Raw genomic sequence first — 20,435 nt, forward strand, 5'->3', positions numbered from 1 at the left:
TAAAAAAATAAAAAGCAACTCTGAGCATGCTGCCCTTGTTTTCAGAGCCCATCAGTGGCACCTGGGTGGCTCAGTTGGTTAAGCGTCTGCCGTCGGCTCAGGTCATGATCCCGGCATCCTGGGATCCAGCCCAGCATGCAATTCCCTGCTCAGTGGGGAGTCTGAGTCTCCCTCTGCCCCTCCCCCACCACCTTTACTCACTCTAATAAATCAAATCTTTAAAAAAAAAAAAAAAGCCCATCAAAAGTCCTGTGTACTGCCACCCCTCATGGAATCAGTTTAAATTGCTTGGTTCTGTCTTACAACTTCCTCACAATTTAGCTCCAACATTTCGCCTCAGATTTTGACACTCTGCCTCACCTGCCCTAAGGACAGTCATACTGAGTATCTGCAGTCCCAAGTGCTGTGCTATTTCATGCATAAATTCTGCACATGCTGTTGTGTGCCTATATGGTCCTCAGTCAGCCTCATTCCAATCCCAACTGTTCTCATTAGTAAAAGACCAAGCACCCGGGTTCCATCTACCCTAATCACTCTGCGGTGCTACCGATGCATCCTGTATCTTTTTTTAGAACACTAATCAGGTAATACTGTATTAGTACTGATTTATGTGACTCTCCTATCTTGAGTTTAATACTATTTAACTTTCTTATTGTTTAATATTTAATTTCCTTAGTGCCTCATATACATAATAGAGCTCAAAAGCGTTTGTTGAATAAATAAATGGTAAGAAAATTTCAAACTAACTCGTAAGAACTGTGTATGCTTAAGTCAGAAGGTCCAAAAACAAAAAAGGGGCTCAGAAGCAATCTTTAAATTTCTGAAGGGTGATTATGTAAAAAAACTAACTTGTTCTTTGTGCCTCTAAAGGGCAAATTAGGACCAGAAACATTACAAAGAGATACACTGTTTTCCACATAAAGAACCTTCTAACAATTAATACCCTCAATAGGCTGCCTTGAGGAAACTGACCTCCTTGTTAGTGAAAGAATTCAAGCAGACGCTAAATATCCATCAGGCACCTAAACTTTCTAAGAATAAAGAGACAAACACACTTAGCTCTAGGGTGGTGGTGGTGGTTGTTCATTTGTTTTGTTGACCTTTTGCTGAGGCCTGACCTAGAAGTACTTCTTGAACTGATGGCATGCATGATAGAACTTATCTTCCAGTAGCATAGTTGAAATCCCTCTAGTATCAAGGTAAGTGTCTCTTCTTTCTACATGGTGTTATGATGTTTCCATTAAATAGACAACTAAATAAAAAGATTGCACTGTGTTGGTCTCCTAGAACAAAACAATCTTATCTCCTCATTAAATATATAGCTAGTTATTAGTTTATTTGGGAAAATGTAATAGTGGTTATTTTCTAAAATTGTTTCTTCCTGCAGTACAATTCTCAGTTATTTGTATGCCCAATTTTGAGAGTTAATTGCTGTCCTAAGTATTCTCGACAGTATTAATGCATTTCTGTGAATATATCACAAAGATGGCCATTATTCTCTGATTGTATGTTCAATTATTGCGCTGGTTACCTTATATAATAATCTATCAAAAATTTTATTAGTCTTTGATAACAAATTTTGGTTCCCAACACCTAATTCTGAATCACAACAAATCTTTGTTTTCCAAACAATACCCAGGATTTCAACCTCTTTAATCCTAGGCAGTACCAATGAGGTTAAGGCAATCCAACAGGGGTGAGTGTCAAGGGCCACGTAAGAAAAAAAAAAGAGCATTACATTTTAAAAAGCTACATTTTATCACTCTTCAAAAATACAGAAACTACTCAGCTGAGACCTTTTACTGACTTAAAACTTCAACAGTTTACCTCAGAACTTAAATTTAACACTACACAATCTATCTTCCTGCTAATGAGCAATTACTTTTCTCCTTATGGGTAAGAGGGATTTTAATTCTGTTTGCTAGAGTTACCATGGTGCTTGTAGAAAATTTTCCTTTTAACTCTGAAACTCAAAGAAGAACACACTGCATAAAATAGTACTTTTTAGGGGCGCCTGGGTGGCACAGTCGTTGAGCGTCTGCCTTCGGCTCAGGGCGTGATCCCGGCGTTATGGGATCGAGCCCCACGTCAGGCTCCTCTGCTGTGAGCCTGCTTCTTCCTCTCCCACTCCCCCTGCTTGTGTTCCCTCTCTCGCTGGCTGTCTCTATCTCTGTCAAATAAATAAAAAAAATCTTTAAAAAAAAATAGTACTTTTTAATATCTGAATCTATCATACTAGCACCTAAACTTTTAGAGCCTATATTAAACCATATATAGGTTATTTTACATAATATGCATCATATATATATACTATATATAGGTATACACACACACACACACACACACACACACACAAAACCTGTCATTAAAAAATATTTCTGCTGCACAATATGACCTCTTAAGAGGCCATGAGAGGATGGGGACATTAGGGAAGTTAAGAGGGAGGCATAGCAGATATATTTAAGGCAAGAAATTGCCAGAAACCTCTACAAAGGCACTGAGGTAAACTGGGCAGAAAATAAATATGGGGATAATCTGTAGTAATATTCTGAAGCCTAGCAGCCAAAGTACAGAGCTAACTTGCAACTAACATTGTATTCTCCTCAGCAATTTTTCTCTGTAGAAACGTCTTCAAACTCATTCTCTTAACAGCTTTTAGTGTCTCTAACTGTAACTTCAGTCTCCAATTTTATCTTTTTCCTTACCACCTTAACTGGAATAGTATGGAAGCAACATATTTATCCTTAGTAGTTTTATTTTATATTTCCTGTCCTGCTTTTCAAAAAGCAAATAAGAGCTTTTCCAAAGACGAGGAAATGGACCCTCCCCTCAAGCCTCTCGAGTAAAGAATGTAGCCCTGCTGACACCATGATTTTAGTCCACTGAGACTTGTTAGACTTTTTTTTTTTTTAAGATTTTATTTATTTATTCGACAGAGATAGAGACAGCCAGCGAGAGAGGGAACACAAGCAGGGGGAGTGGGAGAGGAAGAAGCAGGCTCATAGCAGAGGAGCCTGATGTGGGGCTCGATCCCATAACACCGGGATCACGCCCTGAGCCAAAGGCAGACGCTTAACCGCTGTGCCACCCAGGCGCCCCCATATGTTAGACTTCTAATCTACAGAGCTATCAGATAATAAATTTATATTTTTTAAGTCAAAAAAAAATGAGGATTTTCTGTTTTTCTTACAAAAATTTTTTTGAATTTATAGTCTCTGAATACCTTTTTTGGGGGGGCAATAAAAGTATTTCCCCTGCTTGACTAGGAGATGACTACAGTCTAGATGAAAACCAGATTTGGAAACAGTAAATAATTCCCAATGTATGATGGGTAGTTATACATTACACTATTTGGGAAAATATGAGAAAATAGCACATAATTTGATTTCAAAACTATCATGTTCAGTTCCAAACTCAGAATGTTTTAATCTCTGTGGGGTTAGAAAGAGGGAGATGGAAATATATTCTAGCCAATAATGTTTCCCAAAATAAAATTCAAATTAAAAAGAAAGCGAAAAGCCAAATTTAAAGGTAAATTTAAACACATTACCAAGTTCACTCTCAAACTAGCTCTAACTAGGAGCGTTTAACTTGTAGCTTGGTTTCCTAAAGTAAACTTCTCTTAATTGCAGGAAAGAGCCTGCTGAAAACCCAGACAGTCACATGGGTTTCCCTCTCTTTCTTCTTTTGGCCACAGAAATAAGAAGTCTCAGAAAGGCTGAAGCAGCAAATTCTAAAGGGAAATAAACGACGTGCAATCTGCAAGACTTTTTCTTAAAAGCATGGAAAAGAGTTACAACTAGCTAAGGAAGGAAAATTAACACCTTTTTTTGATAAGCTATAAATAAGGAGAGGTAAAGTTATGTCTCCACAGTAAAGAGATCTGAGTAAGGTTTTGAAAGTTAAAGCTTTTCACAGAACAGGCAAACATGGCTATCTACACAGCATAAAATGAAAGTTAAAGACCCTTCCCACTAATAAAAAGGAAACTAAGATTTAATCAGGCAGACGTAACTTCTCAACGTAGTGAAAGTTAGCAAAATACTTCTACATTTATATTTACCCCTGTTCTCTACTATACCTGTAATTACACTCACCAATTACAGAGGACCTACATATGACCCAATTTTAAATCGATAAGGTAATATGAGTTATAAATGTATGTTGCACCTTCTTTCAGTTATTATCTGAGGAGACCTGCCTATCAACAATTATTTCAGTAATTATAGTCTGGCAAACACCTGCATCAGAATCACTAGGGAGTCCTTGTTAAATACTTGGTTTCCTGCTGGGCCCCACCCAAGATCTAGTGAATCAAAAACTGAGGGGGGGGCTCAAGAAATCCGCATTCTTAACAACCTCCTCCCTCCACGCAATTTTAAACACTGAAGTTGAGGAATTACTGTAGTAGGGTCCAAGCAACTATCAATCCGAACTACCTGGGGACAACTCAGGGTAGCTGGCAGAGTTCCTTGGAAGAAATAAGCTGCCTCAAAAAGGACTGACCTTCCCCTTCCCAATACGCTTGGAGATGGGTAACAGATGTGTCACCTCAAAATCTCCAAATGTTTCCACTCTTCCCTAAGCTTTCCCACCACAACATACTAACTTTGAAATGTATGAGTGAGCCAAGCTAAACATTTCATGAACTTAAACTAAAAAATTGGCTTTGCCTGTAAGTTCCTTACAACAATAAAAGACACAAATATTTTAATCCTTCTCAATATTCCCTCCTTTCAGTTCCTTCTCAGATTTGCTTTTTAGTCAAAGCTTCAAGACTTCTGGAAATTTTAGATAATGTTACAGTCCACTTTAATTCCCATACAACCCCAAACACCAATTATGTTTAAAAATCTACTACACAAATTGTGTAATGTTTCTTCAAGTAGTACACAAAAATCCACTCATCTCTTCCTTTCTTTAAACCAATGGATTTCAGTGATGAAGCTGGGGATGGGACTGCGGCTGTCATACTAAAGTTTGAATAATAACATTTGAACCTTCACTATATGCCAGATAAGAAATACAACACACCTAGAACATTATCTCATGGACAATCTCATGAGGTAGGTATCACCATTATCCTTACTTTATGGATGAGTTGCCTAAGATCTAGAGGGGTCAAGTAACTTATGCAGAATCATATAGCAGATAAGCTAATTCAAACCAAGGCAGTCTAACTCCAGAACCAGCACTTTTAACACTACACTATCCCATATTTTGAACATGCCATCTGCCAAAAAAGCAAGTCCCCTGAATTTAACAAGGTAGGAGTTGTGGATTCTGGAGAAACTAATTTTTAAAAATGTGCTTTTAGGTGATTTTGAAGTATAACAAAAGCTTGGAATTATTGCACTAGATTATTAGTTCGCCAAAGTAGAACACTGGCAACCTTTGAGATAATAACTCATGGTCCGGAAGCTAAGGTCTCAAATTCCACTACATTGATCAACTAGAATTTACTTACCTATTTTCTCTTCTACTCCAAAGAAATTATAAGAAAAAAAATCTAGAATTTTCTAATTAGAACTGCTGGTCTATACTATCTATATACAAGAAACTGAACAAAGATTACTGATGTTCAGCATGATTATTCTGGGGCAGAATTAGACCTTTACTAAAACAAATGTGCAAGGTAGAATTTATTTTTTTTTCATTGAAGCATTTTATTTGCACATATGTATTACATCCCTAGAAAAAGAATCCTGGGATTTTCCCTCCTGTGTGTTTTCGACTTCCTTATTCATGGTCCATGATGCCAGCTGAGGTTGTCAGTACAATGAAACCAAACTAGGGGGATCAGAGCCGATTATTCTGCCATTTTTCTATATCTTTGAGTTGTACATCAAATCTGGGGCTGATTCCATACTTGTTTAACCTGCCCATGAGGTTCACAACAATTTTCCCAGCTCTGTGATCACCACTGATTTCAGATTCGCCAGTGTAACCACGCTGCTGCATCACAGTTAGAAACTGGATGCATGATCTCTAAGAACTTGGTGTTTGCCTCTTTTCTGCATTGTTAATGCTCTTGAGAGCATCTGCCAGGACATTCATGTGCACCATTATGGAGGCATGGAAAGATGGTGGAAAGAGTTGCAAGGCAGAATTTAGAGTTGGAGATATTTCTATTCTGGCAACTTTCTCATTTTAAGGATGAAACAAACATCCTGTTTTTTAAAGCACCATCTTTAACTCAGTTCACATTTGTAATAGTTAGCTGGCAAAATTTTAGGTCTACAAGAGTATTGCAAGAAAATCATGTGATATAATATCACAGTATATTGGAGCGGGAAGAGACTCTGAATCTCCTAATTTCACAGATGAGGAAACTGAAGTCTACAAATTTAGTTATTTGCCCAAGGTCACACAATTATTTAATGGCAGAAGAAGCTACCCAGGACAAAAATCAAATTTCTCATTTCTCAAGCCAATAGCATTTTACTACACCAAAAGTTATGTTTTTGTTTGTAAACTTCTTATGATTCGTAGAAATCAGTATATTCGCTTCAAGCCCTACGAATCACATCTTTACTCTAGTTGTTTTTTTGTGTGTTTTTGTTTTTGTTTTGTTTTGTTTTTTAAAGATTTTTCCTATTTGAGAGAGAGAGAGAGAGCACAAGTGGGGAGGAGAGGGAGAAGCAGGCTCCCCGCTAAGCAGGGAGCCAGATGTGGGACTTGATCCCAAGACCCTGGGATCATGACCCAAGCCAAAGGCAAAAGGCTTAACTGACTGAGCCACCCAGGCACCCTCTCGTTCTGATTGTTTTATTCATTCGCTATCTGACTGTAGGCAAATAATTGTAAAATAAAAATAAATCCTACCCTCAGTAGGTCACAGGAATATTTCCAGAATTAGAAAATGCACATCAATATAACTTTGGAAAAATATGAAATTATGTAGAATTAAGATATGCTTTCATAATTTTTTCCAGAGGCAAATAGGTAGGTACTGGTTGTTAAATACTGCCTCGAATAGTCTGAACTAAAAAGCCTTGAAAATCAATGCCCTTGGTCCACCTGAAGAACAGCTAATTACCATGTCTAACTCATTTCCAATATTAAATTAATACCTTACTAGGTGATGTCTAGCAAATAAAAGGTTTCTCTGATGAACAGCACTGTTGATTTCCATAGGATATTAAACGATGAATAAAGTGATCCCTGAAGTCCCTTCTGCTTTAAACATTTCTGATTGTACAGTAAAACACAACTGCTCCCCAAATAAAAATCTTTTAGTCAATATCTCTATGCTGAATAAAGTGTGAAGTTTAATTAATAGCAATGTACAAATGCTGGTTTCTTAGTTATGATAAGTGTACCACAGTAATGTGATATTAACAATAGGGGAACTGGGTGAGGAGCATACCAGAAATTTCTACTATCTTTGCAACTTTTCTGTAAATCTAAAACTATCCAAAAAAAAAAAAAAAAAGGATTTAAAAAGTAAAGTAAATCTCTATGCCCATTTTTAATAGTAGAGAAAATTTCTACCAAACAAGTAACTCCAAGTTAGTACTGGAGTAATAGTCTGCTTTGTCATTGGGATATAGTGCTAAAATGTTTAATTTAGCACTTCAAAATAATATTTAAGCACTTAAAATTATCTTAGTCTCAGGGTGCCTGGGTAGCTCAGCTGGTTAAGCGTCTGACTCTTGATTTCAGCTCAGGTCATGATCTCAGGGTTCTGAGATTGAGCCCCATGTCTGCTCTGTGCTGGGCCTGGCACCTGCATGAGATTCTCTCTTTCCCTCTCCCTCTGCCCCTCCCCCCATTATCTTAAAATTATCTTAGTTTCAGAAAAATTGGAGTTTCTCAGTATTTTCTACCTGATTTATATTTAGATTATCACATTTCTAACCATCCACCCTAAAACCATGAATTTCTAAGGTAATGTCCTTGAACCAGAGCTGGATTTCCAGTGGTTTAGTGTTCTGTGTTTTAAGAAAACACCGGATTGGGGGGAGGGGTGGGAGAAGTGGGTATCAAACACAGGGAACAAATACAAAAGGCTCTTGAGCCATTAGCTCCTCAATCTAATATAATGGGTAGCTTCACAACACTCTAAAATCTTAAAAAGAGCCTTATTTTTATTCTAGAACAATAAATTACATATTATTTTCAGCTTTTCTAAAAATTTCAAATATTTTAATTATAACATATAAATAATGTCCAAAGGAGTTTCATTAGTGACACAGAAAAGAATATTTTCACAGTTTTTATAATCTCTTGCAATAACAAAAATTTAATACTTATATCAAAATATTCCTTCATTCTCCTTACAAATAATTATACCGCACATGTACTAAAGAAATGCTTGATTTGTGGAGCTATAAAAATCTTTTAAAACTTATCAGAAATTTGATATTTTGCCTCTTCTTTATTGAAATGTTGAAAAAGGAATATTTTGAGAAATAGGTTTTTATTTTAGTTGGTTGGGAGGAATACACGCTGTGGAACAAATAAGGGAGCCCTATCTGACAGAGGTCTATGATGGTTCAGTCAGGTGTATTATGATTTTGCCAACTAGCATAAATTCTAGGTGGAAAAAGGAGCGTGGATGATTTTGTTGTTTCTGAGAACCTTAAATAAAGAAAAATTGTATGGGACGTCTGGGTGGATCAGACAGTTAAGAGTCTGACTCTTGATCTCAGCTCAGGTCTTGATCTCTGGGGGGTGAGTTCAAGCCCCAGGTTGGGTGTGGAGACTACGTAATAAAATAGAAAATTTTAAAAAAGGAAATCACTAAAACAGCCTTTAGTCTTCCTTATTCAGCCTACCTGTAATAAAAAGAGTTTTGTGAAAATAATCTTTTAGCACAACATTTAGTAAGTTTCAGAAGTCAATAATTATAGAAAAAGCTACATGGATCTGTATGTTTCATAATCTATAATGTCAATTCTCTTTTTAAAAGGAAGGAAGAAATCTTCAATACTTTCTTCTCTACCTTAGCTATGCCCCTTAAGGCCACCAAATTCTCATGATTCACATGAAGACTCTGTAAAAAAAATTATCAGCACTACCTGGCAACAGATACCTGTGTGTTTCTAAATAACAGTAACTGTGCCAGTGCAATCTGAACAAAACTCAAAAGTATTAAATGGCTTAAAAAGTACATCTACAAAGGGTGTACCTATCTAAAAAAATAAACCTTTCTAGTTTGAAAAAAAATTAAGACATGGATTTGCTTGAAGTACCCATAAAAATAACTTAAATTTATTTTATTTTTGAAAGAGTAATAAACAGATCCTTAAAGAACAAAGGCTAGCCTGGAAACACTTGATAAATATTTAAGTTTTCATCTCCTTCTTACTGCTAAGTTGGTGGCAGTAGGGGTAGTGTACCCACCTAGCATTTTTTTTTTTTTTTGAAGATTTACTTATTTATTTGAGAGACAGAGAGAGCATACAAGAGCAGTGGAGGGGCAGAGGGGGTGGGAGAGAATCTCAAGCAGACTCCCCAATGAGCATGGGGCCGGATACAGGGCTGGATCCCACAACCCTGAGATCATGACCTGAGCAGAAACCAAGAATCCAAGCTCAAATGACTGAGCCATCCAGGTGCTCCCCACCTAGCATTTTAAACATTTATGAACAGGAAAAGACAAAGGATCTGAGGGAATATTACTTGTGGGGCTCCCATGGTCAAGTCACCATTCACAGAGAGAGGCCCAGGTAAAGCTGAAGCAAGCCCCCAACAGGGACTAAACTAGAACTCACCTCATCTGGAAAAGAAGGAAAGGAAAAGAAGGAAAGTAGGAGATGGAAAGCAGTCCCATCCTGGACCAAATTCCTTTAGCTCCTACAGAATTTCTATCCTACTCAATGAAGCTTCTGTCAATGATGTGTCTTAACTGAAGTTAACTTTGTAGTAATAGATAAATCGTTGTAAAATGTTCCCCTCTCTTTACTTAAGTTAAAATAAACATGAAACTATTCCTTAAAAGTATTTCTCTTACAGATTTTTGCCAGGTTAAGAGAAAGAGAGGAAACAGAAGGAAAAGATGGAGGATAATTAGGTGGGAGAGAAAAAAGCCATAGGTGAATATAAATTGTGATCGAATGTTAACGTGGTCTGGAAATCAGGATACCTGATTTCTTTTTTTTTTTTTAAAGATTTTATTTATTTATTTGACAGAGAGAGACAGCGAGAAAAGGAACACAAGCAAGGGGAGTATGAGAGTGAGAAGCAGGCTTCCCGCCAAGCAGGGAGCCCAATGCGGGGCTTGATCCCAGGACTCTGGGATCATGACCTGAGCCGAAGGCAGACGCTTAACGGCTGAGGCACCCAGGCACCCCAGGAATCCTGGTTTCTAATTCCAACTCTGCCATTAGCTACCTAAAATACCTTATGTAGACAGTGAACTCACTCATCAAAAAATGAAGTGGCAGTTGGTAGGGGCTGCACCCAAGAACGAGAATACATCCTAGAATAAGATATCCCCAAAGGGATCCCTCATCTGGAGCTCCAGAGTTAAGAATGACAATTGTACACATGAAAGGAAAAAAAAAAAAAAAACTCTTAGGTTGTCAAGGCAAAGGAAATTTCTGATCATTCTGCCCGGGGATGGGAGATTTCTTCAAAATTACTTGGGGCACCCTGGCACCCTGGGTGGCTCAGTTAGTTGATCTCTTGATCTCAGCTCAGGTCTTGATCTCAGGGTCATGAGCGCAAGCCTGGAGTGGGCTTACTGACAAAAAACAAAATTACACTACCTAGAGAATAGTGAAGAGGAAGAGTCTATAAAAGTTGCCAATTCAACACAAACTGAGCAAGGTTCTCGATACCACTGCTAGACTCAGAGATAAATATCATAATCTCTGCCTTTAAGGTGTTCCGAATCCAGTTAAGGTTTTGGTTAAATGCTAAAAGAAAAATTGTGCCTCTGACTGTGCCCTTTCCCAAGTATGTTGTACAAAGAAGCAATTGACACCTAGAATCTTGACATTCAGATGTTAATTTAAAAAAATGAGGCTTAGAGAAATTAACTTCATGGTACCTGTTTTCTGACTTCAAGTCCAGTGCTCTGATACACATGATTAATGTGGCTATATGAATGTCAGCTAGCTATATTAACTGAATCCTTTTAGTCTACAGATTAAAGAAAAAAATTAATATCCCAAAATTCCTCCCTACTGTTAATATGAAAACCTCTTATAATAGATTTGCTTTGTTATTGTGCATAATTTGCAAGGCTTATATATGTATCTGTCTTCAAACTTAATACCTACTAACCTGAACTCCACTGTCCAAATCATCTCTATTCCCAATGGTGGCACAAAGCAGGCATTCTGGGTACACTGACTGAATCAGCAATCTCCAAAGCCCCTTCCAGGTCTAAAATTGCCTGACACCTGACATCAAAACATGACCAAAAAACACCCAAAGTTCACAAATATATAAACTTAGCTCACCTCGCAAACTTTTAAAATATTGCCACTATACGCTTTGAGTATATTTTCGTATATTTTTGCAACTACAGACACAAATACAGATCTATTATGTATCTTGTCCTACGAGTAACACAAAATTACGATTTCCCAACCTTGATGTAAACAACTTTATAAATTTTTGTAAATTCATACAAAGGAGGGGAAATAAGCGATAATAAAATAGAAAATAATTACAATTAGAAAATTGGGGTGTGTCTACAAAAATGCAAACCGATTGTATAATCCTCTAAAACTGGAGCTGCACAATTTGTTTTTTTCATTTCTATCAAGATCCCTGAAGAGGAAACAAAAACACAGAAGAACTCTGAAAGGGAGAGTTTACAAGTTGGCAATACTTTCTTATTTGCCTAGAGATTAAAAGAAAAAAAAAAGCGTTATCAAGCAGGATCTGACTCCAGGAAAATTGGCATTTCACTAATGTGCAATAGGAGGAGTATTTTATCCCTATCCAAAGCCGTATTCCAAAATCTGCCATGTCCAGCACCATAACTTAATTTCAAGAGTAACAGGTCAAAACACAAATACAATGGTATCAAAAATTAAAAAGTTGCTGAAAAAACTGTAGGCCTATTTGGCAGAAGTAGAGAAAAGGGAGTTTCTAGATAAAGCGCCACAGCAATTTGGCTTCAACGGCTGGGATCAAATTCTAAACTCCAAACTGCATTTTAATAAAGGCCACTGAAACAGTTAAACACTGTGTAACACACTCACTTCTAATTTCAAGAATTTCCAAGCCACTTGAATGGATTTAGACTCCACACAAATAGACATCTCGGCAAAATGACTTCCCTTTCTCTTTCACAGCCACACCCGTACACACAGACCGCCGCGCCCACCACCACCCCCCACCTCTAATCCTCGTACTACCGAAAAATAAACTGAGAACCGAGCAAGTTGTCTGCTTTTCCGGAGGAGGCAAAACTGCAGCTGTGGCATTAGCACACTGCCAGGACCTGAATACACGGAAACCAGGTGTGAATAGCAGGTATATCTCCAGCCCACAGGGGAACTGAAAGATTCGCTCCCCACAAAGTTGGCAACTTCTCCTACAGGCAACACAATGCAGACCCAGTTCCTCTTCCCCCGGTGACAAATCAAAGCTAAATCCTGACGCCAGCAAACAGCCCGCACGGAGGCGGTCGCCAAGCCGCTCTGGGCCAGCTCCCGGCCTCGACCTCCGCCCCGGCCCCGAGCCCGCCCCGAGCCCCGGCGCAGCCTGCGCTGTACCTGGCGAAGAAGTCGGCGAAACCGCCGCTCCGTCGAGCCCGGGCCGAGGTCCCCGCGGCGCCCTGCTCCGCGGCGGGCGCGGGCACCGGCGGCCGGGCTGGGGGCAGGTGGTCGCGGCTCACCTCGAACGTGTTCCGAGAGTTTACGTGAACGTCCGAGACACCAAGGCGCGACTCAGCGCCAGCGCCCCCGCTAGTCCTCTCGGCCGAGGCGGCGGCGGACGCGCCCTCCTCGGGACCCCCAGCGCCGGGACCCCCAGCGCCGGCTCCCGGCCGCTCCAAGTCGTCGCTGCTGCTACCGTCGCTGGCCGGGCTGCCCTCCGAACCGCTGCCCGTGCCCTGGGGCTTGTCAGAGTCCGCCGCTGCTAGGCAGCAGCTCCGCAGCGGGTCTTCGAGCGGCGCGGCCCAGTCGGACGAGCTGCCCGCGCCGTCCGCGCCCTCGTCGCCAGGCCCCTCCGGGCGGAGGCGGCGGTGGCGCGGATCCCGGCCGCCCGCGCGGGCCAGCCCGCGAGCCTCCTCCAGGTCCCGACAGTCCTGGCCCGGCAGAAAGCCCGAGTCCCCGTTGGTCATGCCTCTGTGCCGCGGCGCGCGGGCATCCGCCACCTCCGCGCTTCGGTGCTTGGAGCCCGAGCCCCGCAGGCAGGCGTCCGAGCGCGGAGCTGCCGGGGGCGTTGGGGCGCGGGGCTGGCCAGCGGGGAGTGGACAGTAGCACAGCCCCGGCTCCAGCTGTCCCCCGGCCGCCGCGAGGTAGCGCCGAAGCAGCTGCCGAGGCGGCGTCTCCTCCTCCTCCTCCTCCTCCTCCTCTGCCGGCGGCTCCATAGCGCCGAGGCCTCCGCCAAAGCCGCCGGTGGCCCGGATCATCTTCCCGTCCTGGCCCACGGGCTCCGGCGCCGGTACCAACTTGGGGTTTCTTCCCGAGCAGGCTCCGGCATCCTCCGGACCCACCATCTAGGGCTGGGTGAGTGCCGCCCGAGAAGGCGACGGAAGAGTCCCCGGCACAGGCTTGGCCCGGGAACAATCCTAGGGGCTGGGGCCGCGGCGGCCGCCGCCGCAACGTTCCCAGACCCACCCCTCCTACCCAGGGCTTCGGGCAGTTGCGGGAGGGCGGGCACGCGCCGAAGCTCGCGCACGCGCAAACCCCGGCCGGGTCAAACCGCGACCTGGAGATTCCGCGAACCATAGAGATAGGAGCTAGAGAGGCCGCTCCCTGACACTCCCGCGGCCAATCTGGGATCCGCCATCTGGATGTTGGAGGCTGGTTGGCTCACTCCGAGCGTGATAATTCTTACAGAGGCACGGGTTTACCTCCCTTAGCAAAAATTCATTGACATACTTAATTTATGGGAGTAGAATACAGGATATTAGATATAAGTCCTTCCAGCTCCAATTGATCACCAGTATACTTTACTCTTTTTCATGCATCTTCCCTACCGCCATTGCCACAATTTAGGGCTTCATCGCTCATATCAACACCCTCCCTTCTCCACTTCATCTTCCACAATACTACCAAAGGAATCTTCCTTATCTAGCACCACGTTTCATCACATCGCTTTCTTAAAAATTTCCATGATCACTCAGGGAGTTTGGAAAGGAAGTGGAGTCCGGCGGAGAGGGGCTGTTGAAGTAATTCCAGCACCCTGTGATAATGAATTAAAATGGGGTGATCGCCACTGAGTGGAAATGAAAGGCGTTTAAAGTAGAAATCACAAGAGGTGATAAGATATAAGGAGCGATTGAAGAGGTAGTGACCAGCAATTACTACAAAACTCTTGCGACTGAAACTATGAAGAAATGGGATTTGGATTGGAAAAAAAAAAACTTGATTAATAGGGAAATATATCTGGTAAAGTAAAAGACTGGGAATATACAGGATAGAGTTCTAAAACTTGGGTTAGGGCTTAGGTTTGGAGACACGAAGAGTCATCTGCATATTGCAACAAGGTGAGTCATTAGTGACTTCGCCTGGGAAAGAATAAAGGCAGAGGTGGGGCAGAGGCTCAAAGGTGTTATTATTTCAAGATGGGCAAAGAAGTTGTATTGCAAAGGATTAAAGAGGAATCAGCTGTAGATAAAATGAAGGGGGAAATATTGGCCATTTGTTCTAGAAGTATGTCAGTGAAGAGAGAGGAAGAAATAGGAGAATGGGGTAGTAACGAGAGGAAGCAGCATTGCCAAGCCCTTATATTTTTTTCTTATACATGCAAGAAGGAATATAACCTATATATGAGTAACAGTAAAATATGTAAATAAAATGGACACCCATGGGGGCGCCTGGGTGGCTCAGTCGTTGAGCATCTGCCTTCGGCTCAGGGTGTGATCCCGGAGTCCTAGGATCCAGCCCCACATCAGGCTCCTCTGCTGGGAGCCTGCTTCTTCCTCTCCTACTCCCCCTGCTTGTGTTCCCTCTCTCGCTGGCTGTCTCTCTCTCTGTCAAATAAATAAATAAATAAAATCTTAAAAAAAAAAAAAAAAAGACACCCATGTACCCAGCACTCAGTTTAAGAAACATCAATTGTCTTTTATAATGAGCATATTTGAAGGCCTTAAGGAAGGACTAAGTGGCAAAGGCACAGTTAGCAATGTATTTATTGCCAAGATTTTTCAGAAGAAATGACTTTCAGGACACAAGTGGAAAAATTAATATAGGAAGAGAAAAAATATTTGTAAATCATATATCTGATAAGAGTCTAGTATCCAGAATATATAAAGAACTCTTACAACTTAACAAGACAACCCAATTTTAAAGTGGGCAAAGGACTTGAACAGACATTTCTCCAAAGAATATATGCTAATAGCTATTAATAAGCATATGAAGTAACACTCAATATCATTAGTCAATAGGGAAATGTAAATCAAAACCAAACGACATGGCACTCAAACTGACTAGAATGGCTATATTCAAAAAAGTGGAAAGTAAGTAAGTGTTGTAGAGGATGTGGAAAAAGTACAACCCTCAAACATTGCTAGTAGAAATGTAAATGGTATGGCTGCTATGGAAAATGTTTGGTGGTTCCTCAATGAAGTTAAACATTGAATTACCATATGACCCAGCAATTCTACTCCTAGATATGTACCCAAAAGAACTGAAAAGAGGTGTTCACACAAAAACTTACACATGAATATTCATAGCAGCACAATTAGAAACCAAAAGATAGACACAACCCAAATGTCCATCAACAGAGGAATGAATAAACAGAATGTAACATTTACACGATGGACTATTATTCAGCCATAAAAAGAAATGAAGTACTGATATATGATATGAAGTAGATGAATCTCAAAAACATTACGCTAAGTGGAAGAAATAAGACACAAAAGGTCCACATTGTATAATTTCATTTGTATGAACTATCCACAATAGGTAAATCCACTGAGAAAGAAAACAGATTGGTGATTGCCAATGACTGGGGGGAGGAAGAGAAATAGGGACAGACTACCTGATGGATATAGGGTGATGAAAATGTTTTGCAACTAGATACAGGTCGTAGTTGCATGATATGGTGAATGCACTAAATAGTACCAAATTGTACATTTTTTTAATTGTACATGTTTAAATAGCTGTATTTTATGTAAATTTTACCTCAATAAAAGAAAATTAATTTAGAAGATACCTAGACATAAGTATAGTTATATGATGGTAAAGATGAGAATAGCTGAAAGAGTCTAATCACAACCTTGTTTCATTTCAACATTTTTTCTTTCCCAACTTCCTAATTTTTCAAACCTTTCCTTTTTTTTCTTGAAGATTTTACTTATTTGAGAGAGAGAGCACGAGTGAGAGAGCAGAAGCAGAATGAACAGCAGAGAGAGAGACGGAAAAGCAGGCTCCCTGCTGAGCAGGGAGCCCTGGGATCATGATCTGAGCTGAAGGCAGTTGCTTAACCAACAAATCCACCCAGTCGCCCCTTTCAAACCTTTCTAACTAACTTGTTGACTTACTCCTTTCTAGGTATTGCTCAATTTCTCCCTCTATGAAATCATACTACAGGATTTTAAACTCCAGTTTCTCTAAATGATTTATTTAGTTCATCTCCTTCCTCTCCCCTGGTCAATAGCAACAAAGGTTTTATGAATCATAATAGCCCATACAATGCTACTGTTTTCTCAGTAAAGACTTCAAAACTCAAACACATTTATATTTTGTAACTTTGTCTACAATAATATGTATTCCATAATAAATTATTTTAGTCATTCTTAGCAGTTAGTGGTTATATTTTCCACTTTCAACAGTAAAAGTTTCTGTCATATCTGATAAGTAATACCATATGCCATCGTACAAATTTTTTAAAAATCTACTTTCAAAATGTTGCATATCCTTTTCTTGGTCCTTAAAAGTTTGACACTAAAAACTTTTTTTCTCAGTTTTACATATTTAAGTAATCTCTACACCCCACCTGGGGCTTGATCTCATTACTCGAAGATCAAGAGTCATGTGCTCTTCCAACTGAGCCTGCCAGGTCCCGCAACATTAAAAACTTTTGATACCATATTATATTACTACAACTGTAGGCATAAATAAAATATCCTGGTACATTCCTATAAGTCACGTGAAACTATTATCATGAGAAAGGATATTCTTTTTTTTATTTTTTACATTTAAATTCAATTAACTAACACATAGTGTATTATTAGTTTCAGAGGTAGAGTTCAGTGATTCGTCAGTCTTTTTTTTTTTTTTAAGTTTTATTTATTTATTTGAGAGAGAGAGAGAGAGCACAAGTAGGGGGAGCAACAGAGGGGAAGGGAGAAACAGACTGCCCACTGAGCAGGGAGTCAGATACAGAACTCGATCCCAGGATCCTGAGATCATGACCTGGGCAGATGCTTAACTGACTGAGCCACCCAGGCGCCCCTGATTCATCAGTCTTATGTAACATCCAGTGCTCATTACATCACATGCCCTCCTTAATGTCCATCACCCAGTTACCCCATCCCCCCACCCCTTGCCTTCCAGCAACCCTCACTTTGGTTCCTATGATTAAGAGTCTCTTATGGTTTGTCTCCCTCTCTGATTTTGTCTTGTTTTATTTTTCCCTCCCTTCCCCTATGATCCTGTTTTGTTTCTTAATTTCTACATGAGTGAAATCTTATGATAATCGTCTTTCTCTGATTGACGTATTTTACTTAGCATAATACCTTCTATTTCCATCCACGTCTTTGCAAATGGCAATATTTCTTTTTTTGATGGCTGAGTAATATTCCATTGTGTATATTTACCACATCTTTATCCATTCACCTGTGGATGGACATCTGGGCTCTTTCCATAGTTTGGCTATTGTGGACATTGCTGCTGTAAGCATTGGGGCGCAGGTGCCCCTTCAGGTTACTACATTTGTATCTTTGGGGTAAATATTTAGTAGTGCAATTGCTGGGTCGTAGGCTACCTCTATTTTCAACTTTTCGAGGAAACTCCATACTGTTTTCTGGAGTGGCTGTACCAGCTTGCTTTCCCACCAACAGTGTAAGAGGTTCCTCTGAGAAAGGATATTATTAATCTCTGTTATAAAATATTAACTAACAGTTAAAATATGGAAAACTATGAGTATACTTTGGATTCTTACATTTTCTAAGAAAATTTGACTTTCACAGAAATTCTCAAAATACATACAGTTTTTCATATTCTACCTGTATGATCCTCCCCTCATTATTGAACAGTAAATATGGCCCCATTATCCCATAATATTATTTTGCTACAATTGTACTCAAGGAGAGTAAAAAGGCCTCAAACAAAAGGCCTCAAAACTCTTCATATCTTTCTTTAATCCTCAACTTTTTTCTTATGTACTGGATTTCCAAAAAGCTTTCAAACATGATTTAACTTCTATCATGTTAAATCACCACTATCACCACCCACATACTCTTAGAGCAACGTTTCTCAAACTCACCTGCACATTAGTAACATTTAGGAAGTTTTAAAAACGCTTATGTCTGGGCACCACCCCAAACCAATTAAGTCAATATCCCTGGAAGAGGAACCTTACACTGGTATTAAAAGCTATTCAAGTAATCCTAATTTAAAAACCAACGTTGAGAAATACTGGCTTATAGCTACAACCTTATCTCTTTGCTTCCCTCAGCAAGCAAGCTCCTTTAAAAAGCTGTTTACACATTGCGCACACGTAGATGTGATACTGTGAAAAGGACACAGTGTGGCTGAGGATGGATAAGCTCAACCTAATCACACAAAAATCATCAAACTCAAAATGAAGAAAATTCTATTTGAAAAATGAAATGGGGGATTCTTATTCTTCCAAAAAAAATCCAGTATCATGAAAGACATCGAAAAGCTGTGGACATAGTTGAGATGAAAGAAGATTAAAACAAAATGACAATTATATGTAATACCTGCCCCTAAACTTGATTTTGTAGTCAGTAGAGAAAAAGAAAACAGTCTACAAAGGACACTACTGCATCAACGAACATAATTGTCATATGTACAGTGGGTTAAATAAAGGTGTCAATGTAAATATTGACAGTTATAATCATAATTGATATTTATAATTTATAATTGCTGTATCAGTTCTATAAGTAAATATTTTTATTCTTAGGAAATATACTGTGGAGTATTTAGGATAAGGGCCACGATATATGTAATTTACCCTCAAACGATTCAGAAAAAAACTTATTCATGTATACACACGTACACACACACACACACACACACACACAGAGCTCATGACAAAGTGAAATGGGATAAAATGTTAGCAGTAAAGAAATCTGGGAAAGACATGAGTATTCTTCATGCTATGCTTATGTTTGCACCTTTTTTCTTTTTAAGATTTTATTTATTTATTTGACAGAGAGACAGGCAGCGAGAGAGGGAACACAAGCAGGGGGAGTGAGAAAGGGAGAAGCAGGCTTCCCGCTGAGCCGGAAGCCCTATGCGGCTGGATCCCAGTACACTGGGATCATGACCTGAGCTGAAGGCAGACGCTTAACGACTAAGCCACCCAGGCGCCCCTGCACCTTTTTCTTTTTTTTTTTTTTTAAGATTTTACTTATTTGACAGAGTAAGCGAGAGAGAGAGAAAGAGAGAGAGAGAGAGAGGGAGAGGGAGAGGGGCAAAGGGAGAAGATGGAAGCTGTGAAGCAGGCTCCCCACCAAGCAGGGAGCCCGATGTGGGGGCTCAATCCAGGACCCTGAGATCATGAACTGACCTGAAGGCAGGTGCTTAACTGAGCCACCCAGGTGCCCCTATGTTTGCAACTTTTTCTAAGTTTAAGGTCATTTCCAAAAAAAAAAATGTTTTCAAGATACCTCCATTTCCTCACCTCCCATTTACTCTGTTCTAGCTTCTGTACACTATTCTTTAGTCTCATTAATGACTTTCTCATTCTTGATCCAATAGAAAGTTTTCAGTCACAATCTTGCTTGATCTTTCAACAGCATTCATACTGATCACTCCTTCCATGTTGAAACACTCCTTTCTCTAGCTTTTAACTTTTTAAAAGAAACACTCTTTTTCCTTAGTTTCCATTACTCTATTGTTGCCATAGTCTCTAGGTTTTCCTCTTACCTCTTTGGCCACCTCTTCTCAGTTTCTTCCTAGGAAGGCAGGATTTCTTCCCTCTTTAATGAAATTTCCTAACAGAATAGTCTGAAGCCTCTTCTCTTCTCATTCAACCCTCTGTACTCCAGGCAATCTCATTAATTCTCATGATTTAGATGATCATATATAAACTGATGACTAGAATTTAAAGTACCGCTCCTACATTACAATCCAAATATATGACATTTCCATGCAGGTATTTCTAGG

General features: G+C 40.0%; 1 protein-coding gene across 1 annotated transcript in view; it reads right to left on the bottom strand.

Annotated features, from left to right (window-relative positions):
* The window catches only part of TBC1D12 (TBC1 domain family member 12), a 103,963-nt gene extending 90,258 nt beyond the window's left edge, over window positions 1–13,705 (bottom strand). Inside the window, exon 1 of the mRNA XM_040624308.1 lies at window positions 12,681–13,705. Coding sequence (XP_040480242.1) covers window positions 12,681–13,627 — 947 coding nt within the window. The 5' untranslated portion in view covers window positions 13,628–13,705. The remainder of the gene's footprint in view (window positions 1–12,680) is intronic.
* Window positions 13,706–20,435: the final 6,730 nt, after the last annotated feature.

Source organism: Ursus maritimus, unplaced genomic scaffold (assembly GCF_017311325.1).
Source record: "Ursus maritimus isolate PB19 unplaced genomic scaffold, ASM1731132v1 scaffold_7, whole genome shotgun sequence".
Taxonomy (NCBI): Eukaryota; Metazoa; Chordata; class Mammalia; order Carnivora; family Ursidae; genus Ursus; species Ursus maritimus.